The sequence below is a fragment of the Rhinopithecus roxellana genome, chromosome 12 (genome assembly GCF_007565055.1).
Source record: "Rhinopithecus roxellana isolate Shanxi Qingling chromosome 12, ASM756505v1, whole genome shotgun sequence".
In the NCBI taxonomy this organism is placed as follows: Eukaryota; Metazoa; Chordata; class Mammalia; order Primates; family Cercopithecidae; genus Rhinopithecus; species Rhinopithecus roxellana.
The window spans coordinates 122,471,667-122,495,932 of NC_044560.1; the positions used below are offsets into that span (position 1 = coordinate 122,471,667).

At 41.1% G+C, this 24,266-nt stretch overlaps 1 protein-coding gene across 3 annotated transcripts in view; it reads right to left on the minus strand.

The window, feature by feature from the left end:
- GPBP1L1 (GC-rich promoter binding protein 1 like 1) overlaps positions 1 to 24,266 on the minus strand; it is a 66,538-nt gene that overhangs the window by 8,729 nt on the left and 33,543 nt on the right. For all 3 annotated transcript variants that reach the window (XM_030942553.1, XM_010363047.2, XM_010363046.2), the window contains exons 4-7: positions 23,206 to 23,335; positions 22,553 to 22,839; positions 8,069 to 8,141; positions 5,865 to 6,058 (exon numbers count right to left, since the gene is read on the minus strand). In XM_030942553.1, coding sequence (XP_030798413.1) covers positions 5,865 to 6,058; positions 8,069 to 8,141; positions 22,553 to 22,839; positions 23,206 to 23,335 — 684 coding nt within the window. The remainder of the gene's footprint in view (positions 1 to 5,864; positions 6,059 to 8,068; positions 8,142 to 22,552; positions 22,840 to 23,205; positions 23,336 to 24,266) is intronic.

The window sequence follows — 24,266 nt, forward strand, 5'->3', positions numbered from 1 at the left end:
AGCAATAGCTTTAGGAATGGAATTAACTTTACTATCTACCACATACCAGGTGATGGTCACACCGTTTTATTTAATTCTTAAACCAATCAGGAATAATAATTGTTATGCTGACTTTATTAATAGAGAATGACACTGACGATAAGAAAGGTACACAATTGGTTCAAGGTTATTCAGCTGGTAAATGAAACTGCCTTTCCACTATCCCAAAATGCCTCCAAAAAGAACAAGCAAGCAGATAAGAGAAACAATGATCCAATCAGAATGAAGATTAATTTTTTTCTTGCATTGATAAAAATCTAAAGATGGTTGCTTGTGTCACGTTAACTCTCAAAGATGATTTGTGGCTTCCCCTGAGTTGTAGAGTCACCAGATGTCCTGTCTTTAAAACAATGTCAATTCAGAGCACAGAAACACTTGGGTTTCTGCCATAGTAGTACAAAAGATTTACTCTGTTACATAAAACAGAATATCTACATCTCTGCCAATTTTATTTCAACTTAATTTTCAGTAACTTAAACGCTATGGGATAGCTAGACTACCCCTGGAAAAATCATTATGTCCCACACCAGTTTTTATTAGATGATTAGATATGTAAAAGTCCATTAAAGTGAATTGTATACCCAGTTTTCTTGTTTTTAAAATGTTCTCTCCTTTTCCTCTAAAATTCCGAACCAACCCTAGCTTGCTCCACTTCAAATGCTTATCTTCTTCTACTGGACTAAAAATCCTAAAATCACTGGGCTTGAACTTTCTCCCACCTCCTCTGCCATTTGCCCCTCCAGTTCAAAGGAACTTCCTCCTCCCTTTCTGGCATTATTTGTTCTCTTTCCTTTTGGGTTTATCAAATTATGCTAACCTACCTTACTGAAATTAGGAAAAAAAGGCCAGACTTCTTATTTTCAATCTTATATACCACCTTCTTATTGCCAAACTTCTAAGTCAGTACATGCTATCTTTCACTCGCTCATTAATTCCTTACTGCTTAGTTCCCTGCAATACTCACCTCTATCCCCAATTTTAGCAAAACTCTTTCATAAATAACCAAAACTTTCATCCTCATATTACAAAGGCCAGCTCTAAAAAAACCTGTCTTCTTTGGGAAATGTGATACTGCTCATTACAAATATTTTCTGAACCTGTCCCTTTCTCCCTACTTGATTTCCTGATGCTTCACTCTCTCGGTTCTCTCTTTACCTCTTGAATTCCCTTCTTTTCAATGGATGTAAGAATACTAGCATTCTGGCTGGGCGCGGTGGCTCAAGCCTGTAATCCCAGCACTTTGGGAGGCCGAGACGGGCGGATCACGAGGTCAGGAGATCGAGACCATCCCGGCTAACACAGTGAAACCCCATCTCTACTAAAAAATACAAAAAACTAGCCGGGCGAGGTGGTGGGCGCCTGTAGTCCCAGCTACTTGGGAGGCTGAGGCAGGAGAATGGCGGGAACCCGGGAGGCGGAGCTTGCAGTGAGTCGAGATCCGGCCACTGCACTCCAGCCTGGGCGACAGAGCGAGACTCCGTCTCAAAAAAAAAAAAAAAAAAAAAAAAAAAAAAAAAAAAAAAAAAAGACTACTAGCATTCTAGCCTCAGTACTCTTCTTCTGTAATCTGTTGGACTAGGTGAACTTCATTAGAAAAAGCAATTACTTATAACTGTTTCAGTTAAAAATGTTAAAATTGTGTAGATAATAAGTAAAACTACATCTCTACCTACTTTAACTTCTCTCCTGTTCTTTTTATACAGGCTTCCAGGAAGTCTTACTTCCCCATCGACTTCCACATACCAGCCATACTGAACCACTATGGTTCCTTTACTCCAAACACACCATATTCTGCATCCAGTTTCTGGGTAACAGATTCCCTCTGCCGAGAATGCCCTACCTACTTGCTTTCTAACGCACTACTGTACTACTGTTTTTAAACGTCCACTTACTGAGTAATTAGGATGTTTCAAAAATTATATTCCAAGTACTTGCTCCAATTTACTGTCGAGAAAAGTTTAGCAAAATCTAATAACTTAAGATCACAATCCTAAAAAGTGTCACAAAGATTTCAACTTAGTTAAGTTTGAGTCAAAAGACTAAATTCTCAACTTCCTCTTCTATTCTTCATCCTTCAAGAGAGGAGGCATTCTGGAACAGTAGAAAGAGCCCTGGTTTTGAAGTCAGACCTGTGTTAAAAGTCTGACTCTATCACTTATTAGCTATGTAACCCCACAGTATGTCATTCTCTATATCACAGGATTAAAGGAGTAAATGCTTTAACATGTGTAAAAAGCCTAACCAAGCAACATAGTAAGATGTCAACAAATGGCAGTTCTCTTTCCTTTATCACGTATTTGAACCCCAGGTATCCATAAAGACGACTTTGATGACCCTCCCCAGGCAGAGGAGAACAATTTTTTACAATTTTTTTTTTTTTTTTTGAGACGGAGTCTCAGTCTGTCGCCCAGGCTGGAGTGCAGTGGCACCATCTCGACTCACTGCATGCTCCACCTCCTGGGTTCACGCCATTCTCCTGCCTCATCCTCCTGAGTAGCTGGGACTACAGGAGGCACCACCACGCCTAGCTAATTTTTTGTATTTTTAGTAGAGAGGAGGTTTCACCATGTTAGCCAGGATGGTCTCTATCTCCTGACCTTGTGATCCGCCCACCTCAGCCTCCCAAATTGCTGGGATTTCAGGTGTGAGCCACCGCGCCCAGTCAATTTTTTTTTTTTGTATCTGTTTCTTCACTAGACAGTAAACTCTTTGGGATTACAGGCCAAGTATTATTTTGTGCCTCTAGTGACACACAGTGTTTACTACTCAGATACACTCAGTAATTATTGCTAATGTTTAGATAAAATGAATGGATAAATCAACATCTGCTTATTAGTTAGCTTACCTCTACCTCCCTCTAACATCTCATATCCTAGGTACCCAGAACCACAATCACATTTCCTGAAACCTGATCTTCCATCGTTACCCTAATTTCCCAGGGAAAAATGTCTTGTTTTCTTTTGCTGCCTAATTTGCCTCCCACTATCTGCCATTACCACCTCCCTTCTCTGCCAACTGTCACCATCCTCTTCAAGCTTCAACAGCAGCAGCCTTTATATTAGTTTTCCAATCTTCATTCTACTCCTGACTCACACAGGGCTAAAGTGATCTTAAGTTTTGTGTCATAATTTTTATCCTTCTCACTTTTTTAACCTTTTGATTTATGAGACCCTTGAGGACACAATGACATTTTCTTACTCATTTTTATATTTTCTGTAGTCCTGCAGAATGCTTGCAGACATCTTAAAGTAACACTCAAGAAAGTCTTTATAAACTCTCAAGAAATGGGACAAACATAAGGTGTGCTGGCAGGTTGGTAACAATAGCTACCATTCATTGGCACTTATTATATGCCAGTTTTAGTTATTTCATTAAATTTTCCCATTTACTCCTCACAAAAAAACGGTGAGTATTACTATGTCTATTTTATAGAAGAAGAAACTGAGACTGGGAAGTGAAGAAACTTGCGCAAGGTGGTAAGATGAAGAAGGTGCAAGGTGGAATCTGTCTATTCCATAGCCTGGCAGTTAACTTCCGTGCTCGGCTGTTTCTTTCTTTGTAATAGTTGCTCTCTTCACTTGAATTCACATTCTTTTCCTTCTACATCAGAGGAAAAGAAACCCTACGTATCCTAAACCCTTTTCAAAGATAACTGTACTTGTCAATTAGTTTTATTCCCACATATTTCTTCTTGGCCCATGATCCTTTAATCATCTCTTCTCTTCCAAGTACAGTTCAAGTTGCTTCCAGTGGCTTCTTCTGACAGACTTCCTCATCCATTCACTTATCATTTCCACCACCTATATTCTACCTAGTTCCTTTTACTGTCAAGGTTAAAAGGTGCCACTACCTCCATATATTTCCAAAAGCCCTACTTTATTCCCTAAAAACATCAACTCAAAAGTCTCCTAAAATAATCACTAAGGCTTTTTTTCAGTTATTTTCCTCAACTTGTTACCCCTGTTGCTATTACAAACTCACCCACTTGTATTTCTGTGATAGTTTACAATTTTTTTCTGAACTAGTTTCTCAGTACTATCCCATTCTTTATTCCTCTTTTTCTATCATCTTCTCTTCTGTCGTCTTCTCTTGTGTATCTAATCTACCTTGAAAACTCCAATCATTATCACTAGAATAATAATTCCCAGTGAATTTCTTCAGAGGCAGGGCACAGTGGCTCACGCCTGTAATCCTAGCACTTTGTGAGGTCAAGGCGGGAGGATGGCTTGAGCCCAGAAGTTCAAGACCAGCCTGGGCAATACAGTCAGACCCCAATCACTATTATAGATAGATAGATAGATACATAGAGAAAGAAAGAAAAAAATATTCAGAGAGGATGGCATACACCAGAATAATTCTTCCCAGGTAAGAGAAAAAAGAGGCAATAAGATGCAAAAGATGGATTAGAGTTTTTCTATGAGCAACTTCACAGGCCTCTGCTTAGTCTACACACTGACTATAGGACTAGCAAACTATGACCCATGGGCCAAATCTTGCCCGAGGCATTTCTGTATGATTCATGAGCTCATATTTATTTTTACATTTTTAAAGAGTTGAAAAAAAAAAAAAAGCAATGTGTAACAAAAATCATGTATATTAAGCTAAGCCTAAAATATTTATCTGGCCCTTCATAGAAAAAAATTATCAATCCCTGCCATCAATGGTTTGGAGCCACTGAAGGGATTGAGGAAGGAATGTGATATATTCAATTGTTTTGGGATGATCATTCTGGCAGTTCTGCAGGACATACAGAGAGACATGAGAAAACAGAAAGGTATACTACAACAGTAAATGTGAGAACACAAAGTCCTGAACAAGGATAGCACAGAGAGAATAACAGGGACTTTGTAATTCCTTGGCTGAGGAGAATGACTAAGGAGGAAGAGGAGAGAAGCAGCCAAGGTAGTCAAGCTGAGTGATCAGATGGATGTTGTTGCTATTACAGAAAACCAGAGGGGCCAAGTGTGGTGGCTCACACCTATAATCTCAACACTCTGGGAGGCTGAGGCAGGAGGATTGCTTGAGGCCAGGAGTTAGAGACCAGCCTGGGCAACAAAATGAGATTCTGTCTCTACAAAAAATAATTTAAAAAAAAAAAAAAAAAAAAAATAGTTGGGCATGGCCAGGCACGGTGGCTCACGCCTGTAATCCTAGTACTTTGGGAGGCCGAGGCGAGCGGATCACGAAGTCAGGAGATGAAGACCATCCTGGCTAACACAGTGAAACCCCGTCTCTACTAAAAATACAAAAAAAATGAGCCAGGCGTGGTGGCAGGTGCCTGTAGTCCCAGCTACTCGGGAGGCTGAGGCAGGAGAATGGTGTGAACCCGGAAGGTGGAGCCTGCAGTGAGCCAAGATCGGGCCCCCGCACTCCAGCCTGGGCGACAGAGCGAGACTCCATCTCAAAAAACAAAACAAAACAAAACAAAAAATAAATTAAAAAGCCAGGCATAATGGTGTGCCCCTATAGTTCCAGCTACTTGGGAGGCTGAGGTCACACTGAGTCATGATTGTGCCACTGCACTCCAGCCTGGGTGTCAGAGTGAGACCCTGTCTCAAAAAAAAAAACAAAGGAAGAAAAAAAGAAAGCTACAAATCAGGAGAAAGATTACGAGGTGATGAAGCTAATGAGTATGAGAGGTCTACTAAAAATCCAGCTGGCAGGAGTAGAGTCTGGATACAGAGTACAATACTATACATATAATAGGTACTAAATGGATATCTGGTGACTGATTCGACAAGAAAAAACAAATTTATTAATTTTTTTCTAATTTATTCCCAAACCTCTCTTGTACAAGGTTCTTACACCTTGATTCTAAATCATACCTTAGAAGGAGGTGGTACAGGCTTAGGAACCAGGTTCTTATAGACACTTGGAACCATGGATGACAGTTTGTTCCCATTTGCATGGTGAGATCCTGGTGAGGTGAATGCAGCAGAGAAGGCAGCAGCAGGATCCTCTTTGGAAATTTTTTTGATAACTAGCATCTTGGAGGGTTGCTTGGCACTAGGTGGGTTTTCTGTAAAGTACAATAGTGGAGAGACAAAAGAATATAAAACCTGTTGTGTAACATGAAGCACAGTTTATACAAAGGCCTTAGTCAACAAAACAACTGACAATTGAGACAGAGGCATTAAACATTCCCTGGTATGCACTTAATACTCTCAAAAGTGAGATTACTCAGGAACTGTACAAAAAAATGCAGCATACGAGGAACTTGATACTAAATTTATAAATCAGCCAGAAAGTCCAAAGATGTTAGCAGTCCTTCAGGGGCACAATATGTCTGATGCACTGTGTGATCAGTCAAGCATGAACCAAACAAGAATAAATCCAAGGGCCACGCACTGTGGCTCATGCCTATGATCCCAAGACTTGGAGGTGGTGAGGTGGGCAGATCACTTGAGTCCAGGAGTTCGAGACCAGCGTGGGTTGGCAAACCCTGTGGCAAAACCCCATCTTTACAAAAAATACAAACATTAGCCAGGGATGGTGGCACACATCTGTGGTCCCAGCTACTTAGGAGGCTGAGGTGGGAGAATCACTTGAAACCAGGAGGTCGAGGCTGCAGCGAGCCATGACTGTGCTACTGCACTCCAGCCTGGATGACAGAGCGAGACCCTAACTCAAAAAAACAAAAGCAAAACAAAACAAACAAACAGAAAAACACTTAAGAGTAGCAGCTCCTGTCAGCATGAGAACAGAGAGAGATGAGGTAATCAGGGATTGGAGTCTGCCATGAAACTCTCTGATGAGGCAAACTGGAGCAAAGGTATACACCATTAGCAAAGAGGAGAAGGTACAGTGATCAATCTTAATCCTACAATACTGGATTCTAAACCCATCATTTAGGTAAGTTAAAGACTTCCCATGTTCATAGCTATGAACATGTCTAATGAAGGAACCAGGAGAGTTCAATTTGTAAATGCCAAAGATCCCAATGCTACAGATTAGGTTTGGTTTGAAATACAGATTCCTATCGCACCACTGCACTCTAACCTGGGTGACAGAGTGAGATTCTGTCTCCAAAACAAAACAAAAAACCACAAACATATATATATATATATACACACACACACACACACACGGATGTTTAAACATACATATATAGGAATGTTTAAGAATATATTGTTATGGGCCGGGTGCGGTGGCTCATGCCTTAATCCCAGCACTTCGGGAGGCTGAGGCAGGTCAATCATGAGTTCAAGATATCGAGACCATCTTGGCCAACATGGTGAAATCCCGTCTCTACTAAAAATACAAAAATTAGCCGGGCATGGTGGCGTGCGCCTGTTAATTCCAGCTACTTAGGAGGCTGAGGCAGGAGAATCGCTTGAATCTGGGAGGCAGAGGTTGCCGTGAGCTGAGATTGCGCCATTGCATTCCAGCCTAGCGACTAAGACTCCATCTCAAAAATAAAAATAAAAATAAAAAAAATAAAAAAGTGAATTAGCAATGTTAATTAAAAGTTACTTTTTATGAATGTTTTCTACCTAAAATCTGCTTCCTTGTTGGTCATGGTGGCTCACACCTGTAATCCCAACACTTTGGGAGGCCAAGGCGGGTGAATCACTTGAGGCCAGGAATTCGAGACAAGCCTGACCAACATGGTAAAACCCTGTCTGGACTAAAAATACAAAAATTAGCCAGGCGTGGTGTAGTCCCAGCTATGAAGGTGGAGGCTGCAGTGAGCTGAGATCACGCCACTGCACTACAGCCTGGGCAACAGAATGAGACTGTCTCAAATGAACAAAGAAACAAACACCCAAACACCACCACCAAAACAACTGCTTCCAAATTCTGGGTTCTATAAACTCTCAGTTGTATTATGACTCCACTACCATGGTAACATTTCAATGGTGTTTGGGGGTTGGGGGGCAGAGTAACCTGCTACAGTAGAATGCTAGTTACCATGGGCAAATGCATGAGATGAGAAACAAGAGATAAAAAGAGATAAGGAATCTCTGCTCCTCTCCCTGATAAGAAAAAATTTTTAAGTTGTGCCTTTAAAATGGCAAAATCTACCTACCCCATACTCCAGAAGGTGTCCCAATAGGTCTGCATGGCTGATTCTGTTTGCCAGCTTCTGGATTCAAGGAGGGCTAGGAAAAAAGGGATATGAATGGTTGATAGAGAAAGCTGATCATTTTGGTACTTTTCACAAAGTAGCCATCACCATGGAACCTATCAAATAACCTATCAAATAATTACATATTAGCAGGACTTACTAATTTGACACTGTATTCAGAATTATAACAAACAGAAAATGTCAAAATGCAAAATCAGTAAGTATTATGTTAATCTTAGTTTCTCCTGAGTTTCATTTCCTTTGATATAAGGCATTTCATTTATTTTAAATAGACTAAATGTGCAAATTCCCACTTTCCTATAGGATATGTATGCCAAACAAGGAGGCACTGAAAGTTAGATGAACAAGAATGTGGATCATTTTCCTCAGATTAAAGGAGGACAATCTGGTCAGTGAAATGTATAGTATTCACTGCATTTCTAAGACGGGTGCAGGGCAGGGGCAGACTATATGCCAAGGACTGTGCTAGAAATACAATAAAGAGCCCCTGTCTTCACACAGGTCACAGTTTCGCTATAAAAACTTGTAGACAAGTTAAGTACAATAAAAGGTTACAAGGATGATGAAAAAAATTCGTATCAGGGAAGAAGGAGTACTCACGAAGAAATGTCAATTCTACTTGAAAGAGAAGTGCTATCAGAAAAGGTTTTACTACAGGTGATTTAAGAATCCTTAAAGATAAATTCCAAAGCTGGAAAATGGGTAATTGCAGGAACAGAAAGCATTAAAAAGAATATTCAGGTCTGCAAATAGTTCAGCATGAGTAGTGCTAGGGAAGGAGGGGACCCTTCTGTGGGGAAAGAGATATCTGGCAAAGTAGGCCAAGAGCCAGTTTGTGGAGGATTTCTTAGAGGAGATTAAGTTTTATTCTACAGGTAATGAGGATCCATCTTTCATGCAGAGTTAACAGGATCTAATTATCAATTTACAACCGTCACTCTAGTAGCAGCCTGAAGGATGGATCTGAGGGGTTTAAATATCAACTAAAAGACCATTAGGAGGCCGGGCACGGTGGCTCAAGCCTGCAATCCCAGCACTTTGGGAGGCCGAGATGGGCGGATCACAAGGTCAGGAGATCAAGACCATCCTCGCTAACCCGGTGAAACCCCGTCTCTACTAAAAAATACAAAAAACTAGCCGGGCGAAGTGGCGGGTGCCTGTAGTCCCAGCTACTCGGGAGGATGAGGCAGGAGAATGGCGTGAACCCGGGAGGCAGAGCTTGCAGTGAGCTGAGATCTGGCCACTGCACTCCAGCCCGGGCGACAGAGCAAGACTCCGTCTCAAAAAAAAAAAAAAAAAAAAAAAAAAAAAAGACCATTAGGAGATCAATTCCATAGTCTGGGAGGGTAATAAAGGCAAGAGAAGTAGAGAACAAGATAAGGAAAAGGGCAGGGAAGAGTTAAGAGCACCAGACTAGACTTAATAACTAATTGTATGACACTGCTGTCCTAGCCCAAACTTTACAATCTGGTAACAGGGTAGGAAAATGGCTTTTTTTTTTTGAGACAGTCTCACTCTGTTGCCCAGGCTGGAGTGCGGTGGCATGATCTTGGCTCACTGGAACCTCCATTTCCCAGGTTCAAGCAATTCTCCTGCCTCAGCTTCCCGAGTAACTGGGATTACAGGTGTGCACCACCACACCCAACTAATTTTTGTATTTTTAGTAGAGACGGGGTTTCACCATGTTGGCCAGGCTGGTCTCGAACTGACCTCAAGTGATCCACTCACCTCGGCCTCCCAAAGTGCTGGGATTACAGGCGTGAGCCACCATGCCCAGCCGGAAAATGGCTTTTCAGCACAATTGCCTGTGAACATTATACAAACAACAAAAGGACACCCAGACTCCACTACAGAACTTCAGAATCAGAATCTCCAGGGGCAGGGCTTCTAGCAGGTCTAGCAGGCGACCTGGTGCGCGCCTGTAGTCCCAGCTACTCGGGAGGCTGAGGCAGGAGAATGGCGTGAACCCGGGAGGCGGAGCTTGCAGTGAGCTGAGATCCGGCCACTGCACTCCAGCCTGGGCGACAGAGCAAGACTCCGTCTCAAAAAAAAAAAAAAAAAAAAAAGCTGTGGTTGTTTCCTTGTCTCATTTTAATAGACACGTGTTCTTGGTTACATCGTATCCAGGGTTCTCAGAGACAATGCTCCTATTTATACAGTATCTTTGATCTCTTTCCACTGTTTTAAAAATGTACAGTTTTAAAACTTTTAAAAATAGTAAAATATAAACAGAAAAAATATAAAACAAATGAATAAGTTAATGGTTAAAAGTTCTTTTAAACACTACATGGTTTAAGCAACATAACATTACCTGCCAAACCAGAAAGACATTACAAATCTCATTAGAAAAAAAAAACAAAAAATACTCATATGGTGATCACAGAATTTTTTTTTTTTTTTTTACTATCCAACTGTGTCTCCCTAGACACTATAGTTTTGTCTCCAAAAACAATCTCAACTTTTAATCTACTAGTTTTTAGAAAATCTTACGCCTCGGCATTTTCTATAAATTGGTAGTTGCTTCTAGAGGTTACAGAATCCTTAGTGGTTTTTTTTTTTTTTTTTTTGATAAGCAAAAGCTCTGTTATTGTTTACTTTGATAACTCAAAGACTTTTAGTAGTGTCTCAGAAGGAGACATACAAGATAAAAATTTGGGGGATTGAAAGTTTATTATTTCCTTAGTGGTTTTGTATTATTCCATTAGGAGACACACACATAACACGTGGTTGTGCTTCTTTTGGTTATGTTGGCAGACACTGACGCTTATAGCCTAAAACCGTCAACTCAATACAAGATGCAAAAACAATGATCTAATATTACAATTCTTTATAAAGTAGTATAATTCCATAAATAGGAACTTCCTCTCATCTATTTGGCGATTCAATGGTACAGTTCATATAGAAAAAATATGATACATGCTTATTCCTAAGGTGAGGCAGGCATCATTGTGAATTCACAGATTTAAATCCAATTTGATGTGATTCAACCCTCACCATTATCATTAACTGATGCATAAAACTGTCCCATGTTTGGCCTGTGGAACCCTCTTCAATTTGGCTTCTAAATCCTTTTGTTACAACCATAGTAGTTCTTTAATTACTTCTTTGCTATCTAGTTTGAAAAAATATTCTAGACTCTTCTTTTAAGTATGCGGTCTGAACTATTTCAAGATCAGAATCCAAGCAGTAGAGTCACTCATTGCTATGGGGGTTGTTCATTGTTCCCATGTCTTTTCAGTGGACAGAACTGCCTAGAAGAATGTATTTTTTCACTCCAAAGCTAAAACACCTCATAACTTATTACTGATATTCCCAATTCAAACTGAGTGTACCCTTGTCGATTTTACGGAACATCTATTTTATGTTTTTATTTTCTTCTACACAGAATCCTGATTTTCAGGCATACAAAGGATAGAATATCATATTTAATTGCTTTATCTCATATTACGCACAAGTTTCAGAATAGCAATGTCAGTATTTCACCAGTTACCAAAATGTTTTTCTTTGGACATGTTCTCCCCATCTTTCCACTTAAAAAAAGTTATACTATATCCAGATTGTCAGATCATATAACTATCACATGCAAACTCTCTTTTAACCCTCATTTCATCTTAGCTCTACAATTAACCATACATTTAATACGTACCACCATTCCTTTTGTTATCATCTTTCTGGTTTGTCAGAAGCTTGTTCTTTTTTTGTTTGTTTTTGAGACGGAGTCTTGCTCTGTCCTCCAGGCTGGAGTGCAGTGTGGCCTGATCTCAGCTCACTGCAAGCTCCGCCTCCCAGGTTCACGCTATTCTCCTGCCTCAGCCTCCTGAGTAGCTGGGACTACAGGTGCCCGCCACCGCAGCCGGCTAATTTTTTGTATTTTTAGTAGAGACGGGGTTTCACCGCGGTCTCAATCTGCTGACCTTGTGATCCGCCCACCTTGGCCTCCCAAAGTGCTGGGATTACAGGCGTGAGCCACCGTGCCCGGCAGAAGCTTGTTCTTTAGTAGTTCTCAGGAAAAGTCCTGGGAACAATATTCCAAAGTTTTTTTTTGAGGCATTTTATTTGTAAATATGTACTGCATCCCTAGAAACAAAATCCAAGGATTTTCCCTCCTATGTGTTTTCATCTTGCTTCTTCATGGTCCGTGATACCAGTTAAGTTTGTCAATATGAGGAAGTCAAACTGGTGGGACAGAAGCAGATTGTTCTGCCGTTTTTCTAGATCTTTGAGTTGCACATCAAAGCTGGGGCTCTACACTTGTTTAGCCTGCCTGTGAGGTTCACAATTTTCCGAGCTCTGTAATCATCAATGATTTCAAATTTGCCAATGTAACGATGCTTCGTCATCACAGCGAGAAGTTGGACAATGACTTTGGAGCATGGCCTAATGGTGTTTGCCGCTCTTTCCGGCATTGGTGACACTCTTGAGAGCATGAGGTAGGATGTTCACATGCACCACTGTGACAGCGGGAAACAATGGCGGAAAGAGCAATACTCCAAGAACTTACACATTGATGTTTGTCTGTGATCTTTATAACTGAACATTAGATTGACAAAGCACAAAATTTTTGGCTCACATTTTATCGTAATTGCTACTCCATTTACTTGTTATAAAGCTTTGCTGTCAGTCTATCTGGTTTTCTTTCTCTTAACAACTCAGTCTTTATGCCTGAATGGCCAAAGGATATCTTTTTTTGTTCTAGTATTCTGTAAGAGTGTATTTTAGTCGTCCTGACTGTCCTTTCAATTTGTAGATTCAAATCTAAATGTATTTCAGAAAAATGTTCTTGAATTATACTTTTCAGTATTTTTTTTTTTTTGAGATGGAGTCTCGCTCTGTCACCTTGGCTGGAGTGCAGTGGCGCGATCTCGGCTCACTGCAAGCTCCACCTCCCAGGTTCAAGCCATTCTCCTGCCTCAGCCTTCCGAGTAGCTGGGACTACAGATGCCCACCACCACGCCTGGCTAATTTTTTTATTTTTAGTAGAGACGGGGTTTCACCTTGTTAGCCAGGATGGTCTTGATCCCCTGACCTCGTGATCCGCCCACCTCGGCCTCCCAAAGTCCCACCCGGCCACTTTTCAGTATTTAAGCTATTCCTTTATTTTGGTTTTCTTTCTGGGGGTGGAGGTGGGAAGATCCTATTATATATCTATATTAGATCTTTTCTGCCAAACTGTTTTCCCCAGTTTTAATTTCTATATATTTCTCCTTCATTTAAAAAATTTTCCTTTCCTGTCTTCTAATTCTTGAAAAATATTAGTATTTATTCTCTTTATTCTTTCTTGTTTAGTCTTTATTTTTCTGAAATCTTTTATTATTTCTTTTCTAGAGTTCTAGCCCCTTATTTTGAGTTTTTCCAGATGATTTTTTTTTTAAACCAACTTCTTAGGATCATTAATCTTTTTTCTTTTTCTTTTTTTTTTGGAGACAGAGTTTCACACTCTTGTTGCCCAGGCTGGAGTGCAATGGTGCGATCTTGGCTCACTGCAACCTCTGCCTCCCAGGTTTACTTTCTTTAATGTCCTGGTTATCCTTTCCCTACCGCTTTTATCTGAAACTTTCCTTTCCTTTGTTTCTAACTGACTTGTCTCTCTGCAGCTCAATCTGGATTATATTTCCAACAGTTTGCCCTCAGTGAGGGACTTTGTTCTGGAAGGGTATATTGGCCAGTTAGTATGAACAACGATAGAACCCTGTGCTGATTACTGCTTCTTAGTTACCAAGTCATCCCTTCTGCCTGTTGTGCAAAAATGTGCCTGGACACTTTAAAATTTTTCCTTTGACAGCTGACATGTTAACTTCTGCCAGCAGAGAACAATGGAGAGATTCTTATTTCCTGTTCCTGTGTGCTTTTTCAGTGGGCTCCTATAGCGCCCAGTTCCTCAAAGCCAGGTTCTGACGTACAAGCTCAGAGACCAGCAGCTTCCCTCAGCACCCCGTCTGAGTAGTTTTGTAGCAGAGTGACACCTCTAATGAAAAGCCTTTCAGCACGATTCCCCAGAGAAGGACATTAGCAATTACTTTGCCATTCAGTGGGCCACAATTGAGCCCTTTCTAACCAGGTATGAATCTCAGCCCTGGGGTGGTGGTAGGGAAATGGGGGACTCATTCTTGGACACTATCTAAGCTTTAAGGGTAGTGGCTGCTCCCTGTATGTATGTATTTTTTTTCTTCTTTTTTGAGACAGGGTCTCTGTCACCCAGGGTGGAGTGATGTGGTGCCATGTGGGCTCACTGCAGCTATGACTTGCCAGACTCAAGCAACCCTCCCACCTCAGCCCCCTGAGTAGCTAGGACTACCAGGTACGCACCACATCCAGCTAATTTTTTTTTTTTTTTTTTTTTGAGACGGAGTCTCGCTCTGTCGCCCAGGCTGGAGTGCAGTGGCGCAATCTCTGCTCACTGCAAGCTCCGCCGCCTCCGGGGTTCACGCCACTCTCCTGCCTCAGCCTCCCTAGTAGCTGGGACTACAGGCGCCTGCCACCACGCCCGGCTAATTTTTTTGTATTTTTAGTAGAGACAGGGTTTCCCCATGTTCGCCAGGATGGTCTTGATCTCCTGACCTCGTGATCCGCCCGCCTCGGCCTCCCAAAGTGCTGGGATTACAGGCGTGAGCCACCGCACCTGGCCACGTCCAGCTAATTTTAAAATTTTTTGTACAGACGAAGGTTTCACCATGTTGCCCAGGCTGGTCTCCAACTCCTGGACTCAAGCGATCGTTCTGCCTGGACCTCCCAAAGTGCTGCGATCACAGGCGTGAGTCACTGACCTGTGCTTATGTGCTATTTCTATTTTCTTTAAAGATCTTTTTACTTTGTACTAGTCAATCCTTCATTACTCCAATCTTGCTATAGTTAATAATTCCTTATATTAACTTTCTCTATTCCAACTACTGTGTGGTTTGAACTCTTGACTGGTCCAGTCAGATCCTTCATATCTTATCCCAGAGCCCCCATATTTACCAGTTACTCCATTACAGAAAACCACTCCCGATTAACTGCTGCTCTTCTCAAATATGCCCTGCAAGTTTTCCAGAAAAACGGTTGGCTCTGCTGGCATTCTTTATGCTGTCAGGTGCTCTTGCTTCCCTTCAGCTCCCATTGCACAAATGCTAATATTAACCAAGCCTCTTATATAGATTTTGGTGGTTTGTCCCTATCGGCTTTAGGGGTTTGTGGGGAAATCTCATTTTGCTTTGATGTAGATGGCGTCGGTAGATTTTGTTGATTCCTCAACTCTACTTGCTTTATTTTTAACTTTATTTTAAAATAATTTCAGGGCCAGGCACAGTGAGTGGCTCACGTCTGTAATCCCAGAATTTGGGAGGCTGAGGCAGGTGGATCACCTGAGGTCAGGAGTTCGAGACCAGCCTGACCAACATGGCAAAACCCCGCCTCTACTAAAAATACAAAAACTAGCTGGGCGTAGGGGTGCATGCCTGTAATCCCAGCTACTTGGGAGGCTGAGGCAGGAGAATGGCTTGAACCCAGGAGGCGCAGAGTGCAGTGAGCCGAGGTCGCACCATTGCATTCCAGCCCGAGAGACAAGAGTGAAACTCCGTCTCAAAAAACAATAAATAAAATAATTTCAGACTTACAAAAGAGTGGCAAAAACAGTACCAAGAATTCCTGTACAGCCTTCATCTAGACAGTCATACAGGTTTAAGTATCCCTTACGTTTGGGACTGTGTTTCAGATTTTGGATTTTGGAGTATCTGTGTATTATATTTGCATATGTGAGACACCCTGGGGACAGAAACCAAATCTAAACATGAAATTCATTTTGGGGCCGGGCGCGGTGGCTCAAGCCTGTAATCCCAGCACTTTGGGAGGCCGAGACGGGCGGATCACGAGGTCAGGAGATCGAGACCATCCTGGCTAACACGGTGAAACCCCGTCTCTACAAAAAAAAAAGACAAAAACTAGCCGGGCGAGGTGGCGGGCGCCTGTAGTCCCAGCTCCTCGGGAGGCTGAGGCAGGAGAATGGTGTAAACCCGGAAGGCGGAGCTTGCAGTGAGCTGAGATCCGGCCACTGCACTCCAGTCCAGGCGACAGAGCGAGACTCCGCCTCAAAAAAAAAAAAAAAAAAAAAAAAAAAAAAGAAATTCATTTTGGTTTCATATACACATGGCCTAAAGGTAATTTTATACAATATTTTAAATAATTTTGTGCATGAAACAAAGTTTTCACTGTGATCTGTTGCATGTGATCAGGTATGGAATTTTCTACTTGTGGCATGACATCCACACTCAAAAAGTTGTAGACTGCAGATGCTCAACCTGTATTAATATTTCACACTTCCCCATTCTCTCTATATCTTTCTCCTGAACTATTTGCAAGTTGAAGGACTTGATGCCACTTACCCTTAAATATGTATTTCCTTAAAAGGATATCTTTTACATAATCAGAGTAATGATTAATACTTATGCATACTATTATCTAATCTACAACACTTATTCAAATTGTCCCACTGACGTTTTAGCAAAAGAAAAATTTTGCAAAATGGTTTTTGCCTCACCCATTATTTATTTAATCTAGGTTTACATGTTGCTTTTAGTTGTCATATCTCTAGTTCTTTAATCTGGAGCTTTTTTTTTCCCCATGGCCTTAACATTTTTGAAGACTACAGGCCAGTTATTTTGCAATTCTTTTGAAGAATCCTCAATTTGGGCTTGTCTGATGTCTCCTATGATTAGATCCAGGCTATGCATTTCTGGAAGGAATGTTACAGAGATGATGGTGCATATTTCTCAGTGCCATCATATCAGGAGGTTTAAATCTATTTGTTTTACTACTGGTAATTTTAATTTTTTTTTTTTTTTTTTTTTTTTTGAGACGGAGTCTCGCTCTGTCGCCCAGGCTGGAGTGCAGTGGCCGGATCTCAGTTCACTGCAAGCTCTGCCTCCCACGTTTACGCCATTCTCCTGCCTCAGCCTCCCGAGTAGCTGGGACTACAGGCGCCTGCCACCTCGCCCGGCTTTATTTTTTCTTAATACGAGAATTTTCATACAGTAAAATCTACACATATAAAATACACTAAATTATATGAGTTTTAAAAATGCTAATACCTGTCCAACTTCTACGAAGATTAACACATCTATCAACCAGAAAGTTCCCTTCATACCCTTTCCCAGTTAATCCCCTCTGTGCACAACCAACCATAAAACCATTCTGATTTTCTTTCCCATCATAGATGATATGGCTGTTCTGGAATTTCTTTTTTTTTTTGAGACGGAGTCTCACTCTGTCGCCCAGGCTGGAGTGCAGTGGCCGGATCTCAGCTCACTGCAAACTCCGCCTCTCGGGTTTACGCCATTCTCCTGCCTCAGCCTCCCGAGTAGCTGGGACTACAGGCGCCCGCCACATGCCCGGCTAGTTTTTTTGTATTTTTTTAGTAGAGACGGAGTTTCACCGTGTTAGCCAGGATGATCTCGATCTCCTGACCTCATGATCCACCCGTCTCGGCCTCCCAAAGTGCTGGGATTATAGGCTTGAGCCACCGTGCCCGGCCTGGAATTTCATATATAGTTTTCTACAGAGTCCTTAGATTTTCATGTTACCTGTAGACATAAAGTTTTATTTCTTCTTTTTAAACTGTATACATTTCTTTTTCTTGCCTTATTGTACTTGTTAGGACCTCCAATAGAATGATAAATACAAGTGATGAGAGTAAACATCCTAATATTGCTCCCAATATTAAAGGGAGCTCTGCTTTTACTGGAGAATTGGGGAAGATGAAAAAGCTGTAGCCAATACTGCTGGCATCCTCTCAGAGTCCCTTCTCTCCACCAATTTCTTACTCCTCAGGTTTCAAACACATTCAAGTCTCCTACTCCTAGAAAAGTCTTCCCTCACACCTGGCTCTTTACTGTCCAAAGAGGAGTGTATCATTCATCACCAACTTACTCTCTAACCCTTCCAACCACACTTGTCACTTTTGTAAGGCCACCCCAAACTGCCAGAGTCAAAGCTCTCTCCCATACTTAGTAACAGCTACATTTAAAAATCTGTGTTCCTCTCTGTATCATGTACTTCAAAAAAGCAAAACACAAACAAAAACCTATCTGTCGAGGTCTGTGCTGAGTGGTTCACATACATTCTCTAACTACTCAGGGACAATTAGGACTATTTAACTTCCCCAGGTAACAATATAGGACTGCTAATTACACTAAACCAATACAATTTTAAAATAATTTTCTAATTATACAAACATATATAGAAAAAAAAATATATAGAAAACCTACTGCAATCAGGTCCCAAAACATTTTCAATTTGTGATTTTCATCTACCTACTTTTTCTTGGTATACTCATTCCTTCTTCAGCTAACCACTTCTCAGTCTCCCTTACTGCTACTCCACAGGTTCTGCTCTACACCTCCCTTCTTTCCAATGTATTACTCTCCCTGGGCAATTTTATCTATCCACAAACCTCAACTATTATCTCTATTTTCATGTGCACATCTCTAGACCTAACCCATCTCTTTGGCATCAAGAATTTGTTTTCTCCTCTAACCAACTCTGCTCCTCTGCTCTCTCTCTTCAAGTTAATTACCTACTTTTCTTTCTTTTTTTTTTCTTTTCTTTTTTTTTTTTTTTTTGAGACGGAGTCTAGCTCTGTCGCCCAGGCTGGAGTGCAGTGGCGCGATCTCGGCTCACTGCAAGCTCCGCCTCCCGGGTTTATGCCATTCTCCTGCCTCAGCCTCCCGAGTAGCTGGGACTACAGGCGCCCGCCGTCTCGCCCGGCTAGTTTTTTGTATTTTTTTAGTAGAGACGGGGTTTCACCGTGTAGACCAGGATGGTCTCGATCTCCTGACCTCGTGATCCACCTGTCTCGGCCTCCCAAAGTGCTGGGATTACAGGCTTGAGCCACCGCGCCCGGCCGTTAATTACCTATTTTTCATCAAGTCACTTTGGATAGAAATCTTTAGGAAAATTTGTATTACTTTAATTATTGTTTATGTACAGAAAGCTCAACAGTGTACATTTAACCCAACTGGTGGCAAGTTCTTTAGCCTCCGCCTTTTTGAGCTTGGCAATGCGAGTCACAGACGTGGGACCCAGGACACTGCCTCCCCAGTGATGGCAGATCTCATCGTATCTGTCATTGTAATTGATCCTGATAGCTTCTACCAGCTTAGCCAAAACTCCTTTGTCTTCCGAGTTAACCTGTGTGAAGTGAACCAGTGGTGCAGGTCTTTCTGTGGACTAGATGTCCCCCTCTTGCCTTCCCCTTGATAATGCAGTAAGGGACCTCCATTTTATGACACAGGGCAGGTAGGAAGACAACCAGCTTGATGAGATCCATGTCATATGCAATGACCACTAGCTGAGTCTTTGTGCTCTCCACTAAGGTGGTGACAGTGTTGACTCCTGCTTCAAAGACAGGTGGTCTCTTACTGGGGACATCCCCTTTGCTGGTAGCTTTCTTCTCAGTGTGGGCCAATAGCCTCTCCTTTCTTTTGCTTTGTCTCTGGTCTGTACTTACGGGCCAGCTTAAGTAGCTGAGTAGCTGTTTGGCGGTGCAGGGACTGGATGAACTGGTTAATCGCAGGAGGCACTTTCAGTTGCATATAGAGGATGGCTCTCTGCCGCTGCAATCTGATATAGAGGGGCCATTTCATAAAGCGAGTGACGTCTCTTTTGGGTTGGGTGTCCTGTCCAATGCCAGAATTCGTAGGCCTTTTCTCAAACAGGGGGATTCACCACTTTCTTGGCCTCCTGCTTCTTGACAACAGCAGGGGCTGGAGCCAAGGCCCTTGCCCTTCTTTCCTTTTGGCATCTTGGGTGGCAGGAGGAAAAGAAATCTTATTTTTGACTCTTCCTTCTCTAATTACAATACCTCAGTTCCAATTCTTTAAGTTTAGCCTCCAAAATAAGGTCTTTTACTAACTGAATTTCCATTGACAGAAAAATGGATAAATCAAGTATATTCACACAATGTAATATTTGCTATACAGTAGTAAAAAAGATCCAGAGCAAGGTTTGTCAAAAATGACACTACTGACATTTTAGGCTGATGAATTCTGTTATGGGGCTGTCCAGTGTGTTTTAGGTGTTTAGCAACATCCCTGATCCCTACATATTAGATGATATTAGCACTAACCCCAGCTGTGACAACAAAGATGTCTCCAGGTAACGCCAAATATCCCCCAGTGGGCAAACTTGCCCCAGTCGAGAACCGCTAAGCTAGAGCCCCATGATTCAACACATGTAAACTTCAATTTTACATAAATAAGAGAATTACAGTATGAATTATTCATATGAAGGTAAAAATGTGCAAACTGATAAAATACAATGTTTGTATCATTTCCACTGGGAATGTCACAGGACTGATAATGAAGCTTCTAATCAAACTATGCTAATCAGCAGCATACTACCCAGTTTAAGAGGGACTCTTACTTCTACTCGACTCCACACTATTTCTTGTTTGCCACCGTCTTCTCTTTTTCTTATTGAAGTACATAAGAAATCAAAACTGTTGGGGATTCAAATAAATTTTTCTATATGCACAGTTGGTTATGGTTATATTACATATACTCTTTCATTTCAGATACAAATTATGTTAAAATCATTATGGGTTTATTTAATCATATAATAAAAGTATTAATGGAAAGTAGCTTTTAATAAGAATATACTATAATTGTTGCATTTTTTTTTTTTAAGAGACAGAGTCTTGCTTCCACCTCCCAAGTAGCTGGGGCCATAGGTGCACGCCACCAGTTCTGTTGCTAATGCTTTTGTTGCTAGTTTGATAAGAATTTCATTAAGTTCCTTAAGTGTAATGAGCAACATAGATTATATTTTCAAATCATTCCCACTGGTCTTTCTTGGATTTGTTTATAAGTTTGTTGTATAAATAATAAAAATTACGTTTGAAATTATAGTAATTTTTGGACTATTTGTTATCTAGAACATTCTGGACAAATATTCAATATGTAAGGGCAGTATAGACCTTCCTGAGGATAAAGTTTTGAAGACCAGTCACCTGGGAATAGGAATTCACATTAATATATAATTTAAATCAAGACCCCAGGTCACTTCCTAGACTTGAGGGTAGAGGAGCTAATGCCTAAATTTCACTCCTCTTTAGGTGACTCTATTAACTGATGAAATGGCTATAATAGAAGTGACTGACTGATGTGCTACTTAAGAACAGCTAGAGGCTGGGTGCGGTGGTTGGTGTCTGTAATCCTAGCACTTTTGGAGGCCGAGATGGGAAGACCACTTGAGGTCAGGCATTCGAGACTGGCCTGGGCAACATAGTGATACCTAGTCCCTATAAGAAATAAAAAAATTAGCTGGGCATGGTGGCATGAATGCAGTGGTGCAATCATAGCTCACTGCAGCCTCAAACTCCAGCACTCAAGTAATCCTCCTGCCTCAGTCTCCCTAGTGGCTGGGACTGCACGCATGTGCCATCATGCCCAGCTAATTTTTTAAAAAATTTTTATAGAGACAAGGGTCTTGCTGTGCTGCCCAGGCTGGTCTCAAACACCTGGCATCAAGCAATCCTCCTGGCTTGGTCTCTGAAAGTGCTGGGATTACTGGCATGAGCCACTATGCCTGGCCAACTTAAAGATATTGATTTGTTAAAATGATAATCTTTTTTCTTTTTTTGAGAAAGAATCTCGCTCTATCGCCCAGGCGGGAGTGCAATGGCCCAATCTCAGCTCACTGCAACCTCTGCCTCCTGGGTTCATGTGATTCTCCTGCCTCAGCCTCCCAAGTAGCTGGGATTACAGGCGCTTACCACCAAGCCCAGCTAATTTTTGTATTTTTAGTAGAGATGGGGTTTCAGCACGTTGGTCAGGCTGATTTTGAACTCCTGCCCTCAGGTGATCCAACCGCCTCGGCTTCCCAAAGGGCTCAGATTACAGGCATGAGCCACCGAGCCCAGCCTGATAATTTTTTCTTAAAGTATATTTTAAAAATTTTATAGATACTCTAAAAATGCTACCTTCAAGAGGCCAAAAGGCATGTAATTTAACACACAATAACACAAAGTGTTACTGAACATATAGGCAACAGCGAAAATACTCCCAATTACATGTTCATATCACAGTAATTTTATATGATAGAGAACAAAATCAAGAGAAAAAATGTTTTATCATAGTTGGAAAAAAGACAATTTAACGAGTACATTTTAACATAAACTATATTTGAGTAAACTTTGTAAGACTTAAGAGAAATTAAAGATTTTTCTGAATTCCAAAGACACAAAGATGAAAAACTTGCTACAAGTTACATAGGGATTTTGGTCACCATTTTCAAATGTTATCAACTTAACTCCTTTCCTCTAAATACAATAAAACCCTCAACTTACAAATTCCTTTTTCTGTAATTTCTGAAATGTTCTCATTACTAACAGCGTCTCATATTTCAGACATTATTTGTCGGCTTCTAACCATACATCTAAAGATCCATACTTACAAAGTCCTCCTCTTCAAACTGCAACTTTTCCACCTTGTCTTCTTTCTTTTCTTCCCTAATCTCCATAGGTGGCTTTTCCGGAAAAGCACACCCTTTTCGGGAGTGGAAGCTGCCATTCCAGTGGCGATGGTTCCCTGTGCCACCTCCGCTACGCTGGCTCATGCCATCATGACCTCGGGAGGAGCTATGCCAACCAGATGGGTTCCCTGTGATTCCAGCATATGCTCCCTTAGAGACACCAGAGTCCACAGAATCATGGCGGAACAGGGAGGGCTGGTGCCAAGAATCTAGAATAGTAAAGAAAGGAACTAATTAGATTGTTTGCTTCCTGATTTGGTTTAAGGTATTGGCAAAAAGCCTTCAGGGGAACTTGTTAATAAAAAGTCCACACACAAAAAATCACAAAATGTATCTTTTCTTTGTGAGGTAATTTCTGAAATCTGAATAGATTTCAACTGAATAGATGATTCACGAGAATCATAATCATAGTTAGACCTAGAAAGAAATGTAGTTGCATAATGACTACTAGAGAATCTAAATGTAAACTACGTTCAGAAAAGATCCTATTTCAAGATTACAGACACGTACCGACAGCCTGGGCTTGTCCTAAATGAGTAGCTTAAATATAGTCACGAAAGTTGGACACAGCTCACCTCCTGCAGTTCGTAGGAGACCATTGTTAAAAAAACCATCAGAGGAATTATGTCGACGGCGGCTTACTCCAAATCTACCTTCTCCTTTGGGTAGGTGCTCTCCGTGTTTTTCAAAGGTGGCAGTAGGTGACTAAGATGATGAAGTATGGAGAGGCAAATGGATAAACAGCTATTAGTCCCTTTCAATATCTTAATAGGTTTTGCATCAGGCCTTCAAAAAACAAGTAATAATGGTGATAGAAACCCATATTATAAACATATAGACCCTAAGGGTACCCCCAGGTGCCTAATTTAGAGAAGTCCTAGGTTATATATTCAATCATTAATTCACTTCCTTTATTCCAGGAGAGGAGAAAAGCTACCCATTTCAATTGTTTGCATGAAAGGAGGGGGAGGGGAAAAAAAACCTTGCAAATATCTGTAAGTATAAGCTCCAAAACTTTACACTTAAAAATATTTATCTTGTAGGAGAGGAAAATCAAGATGATTGCCTCAAAAATAATCCTAAAGTTTTAGTATTTCTGGAATAAGGGTGAAGGCAATGGTTGAAATATCACCCTAGGAGGTCGGTAGTAATTACAGAGGTTTTTTTTTTTTTTTTTTTTTTTTTAAAGTGATGAAGTCTCATGGTTGCCCAGGCTGGAGTGCAGTGGCACAATCAAAGCTCACTGCAGCTGCTTAAACTTGAGCTTAAAGGATCCTCCTGCTTCTGCCTATGCAGCAGCTAGAACTATTGACCCATGCCACTAAGTCTGACTAATCTTTTAAATTTTTTGTAGAGATGGAGGTCTCACTATTTTGCCCAGGCTGATCTCTCACTCCTGGCCTCAAGCAATCCATTCCTGCCTTGGCCTCTCAAAGTTCTGGGATTACAGGTGTTAGCCACAGCACCAAGCTACTAGAGTTCTTATAGTTTTATAAAACATTTATTTCCAGATATAATACTTGTAACAATACTAAACTTTTGGCATCATACCCATTTTACCCATAATGAAAGAGGTCAAGAGAGAAAAAAAGTCTCTGAGGTAATAAAACTGAAAGGAAGCAGTCTGAGAAACTTT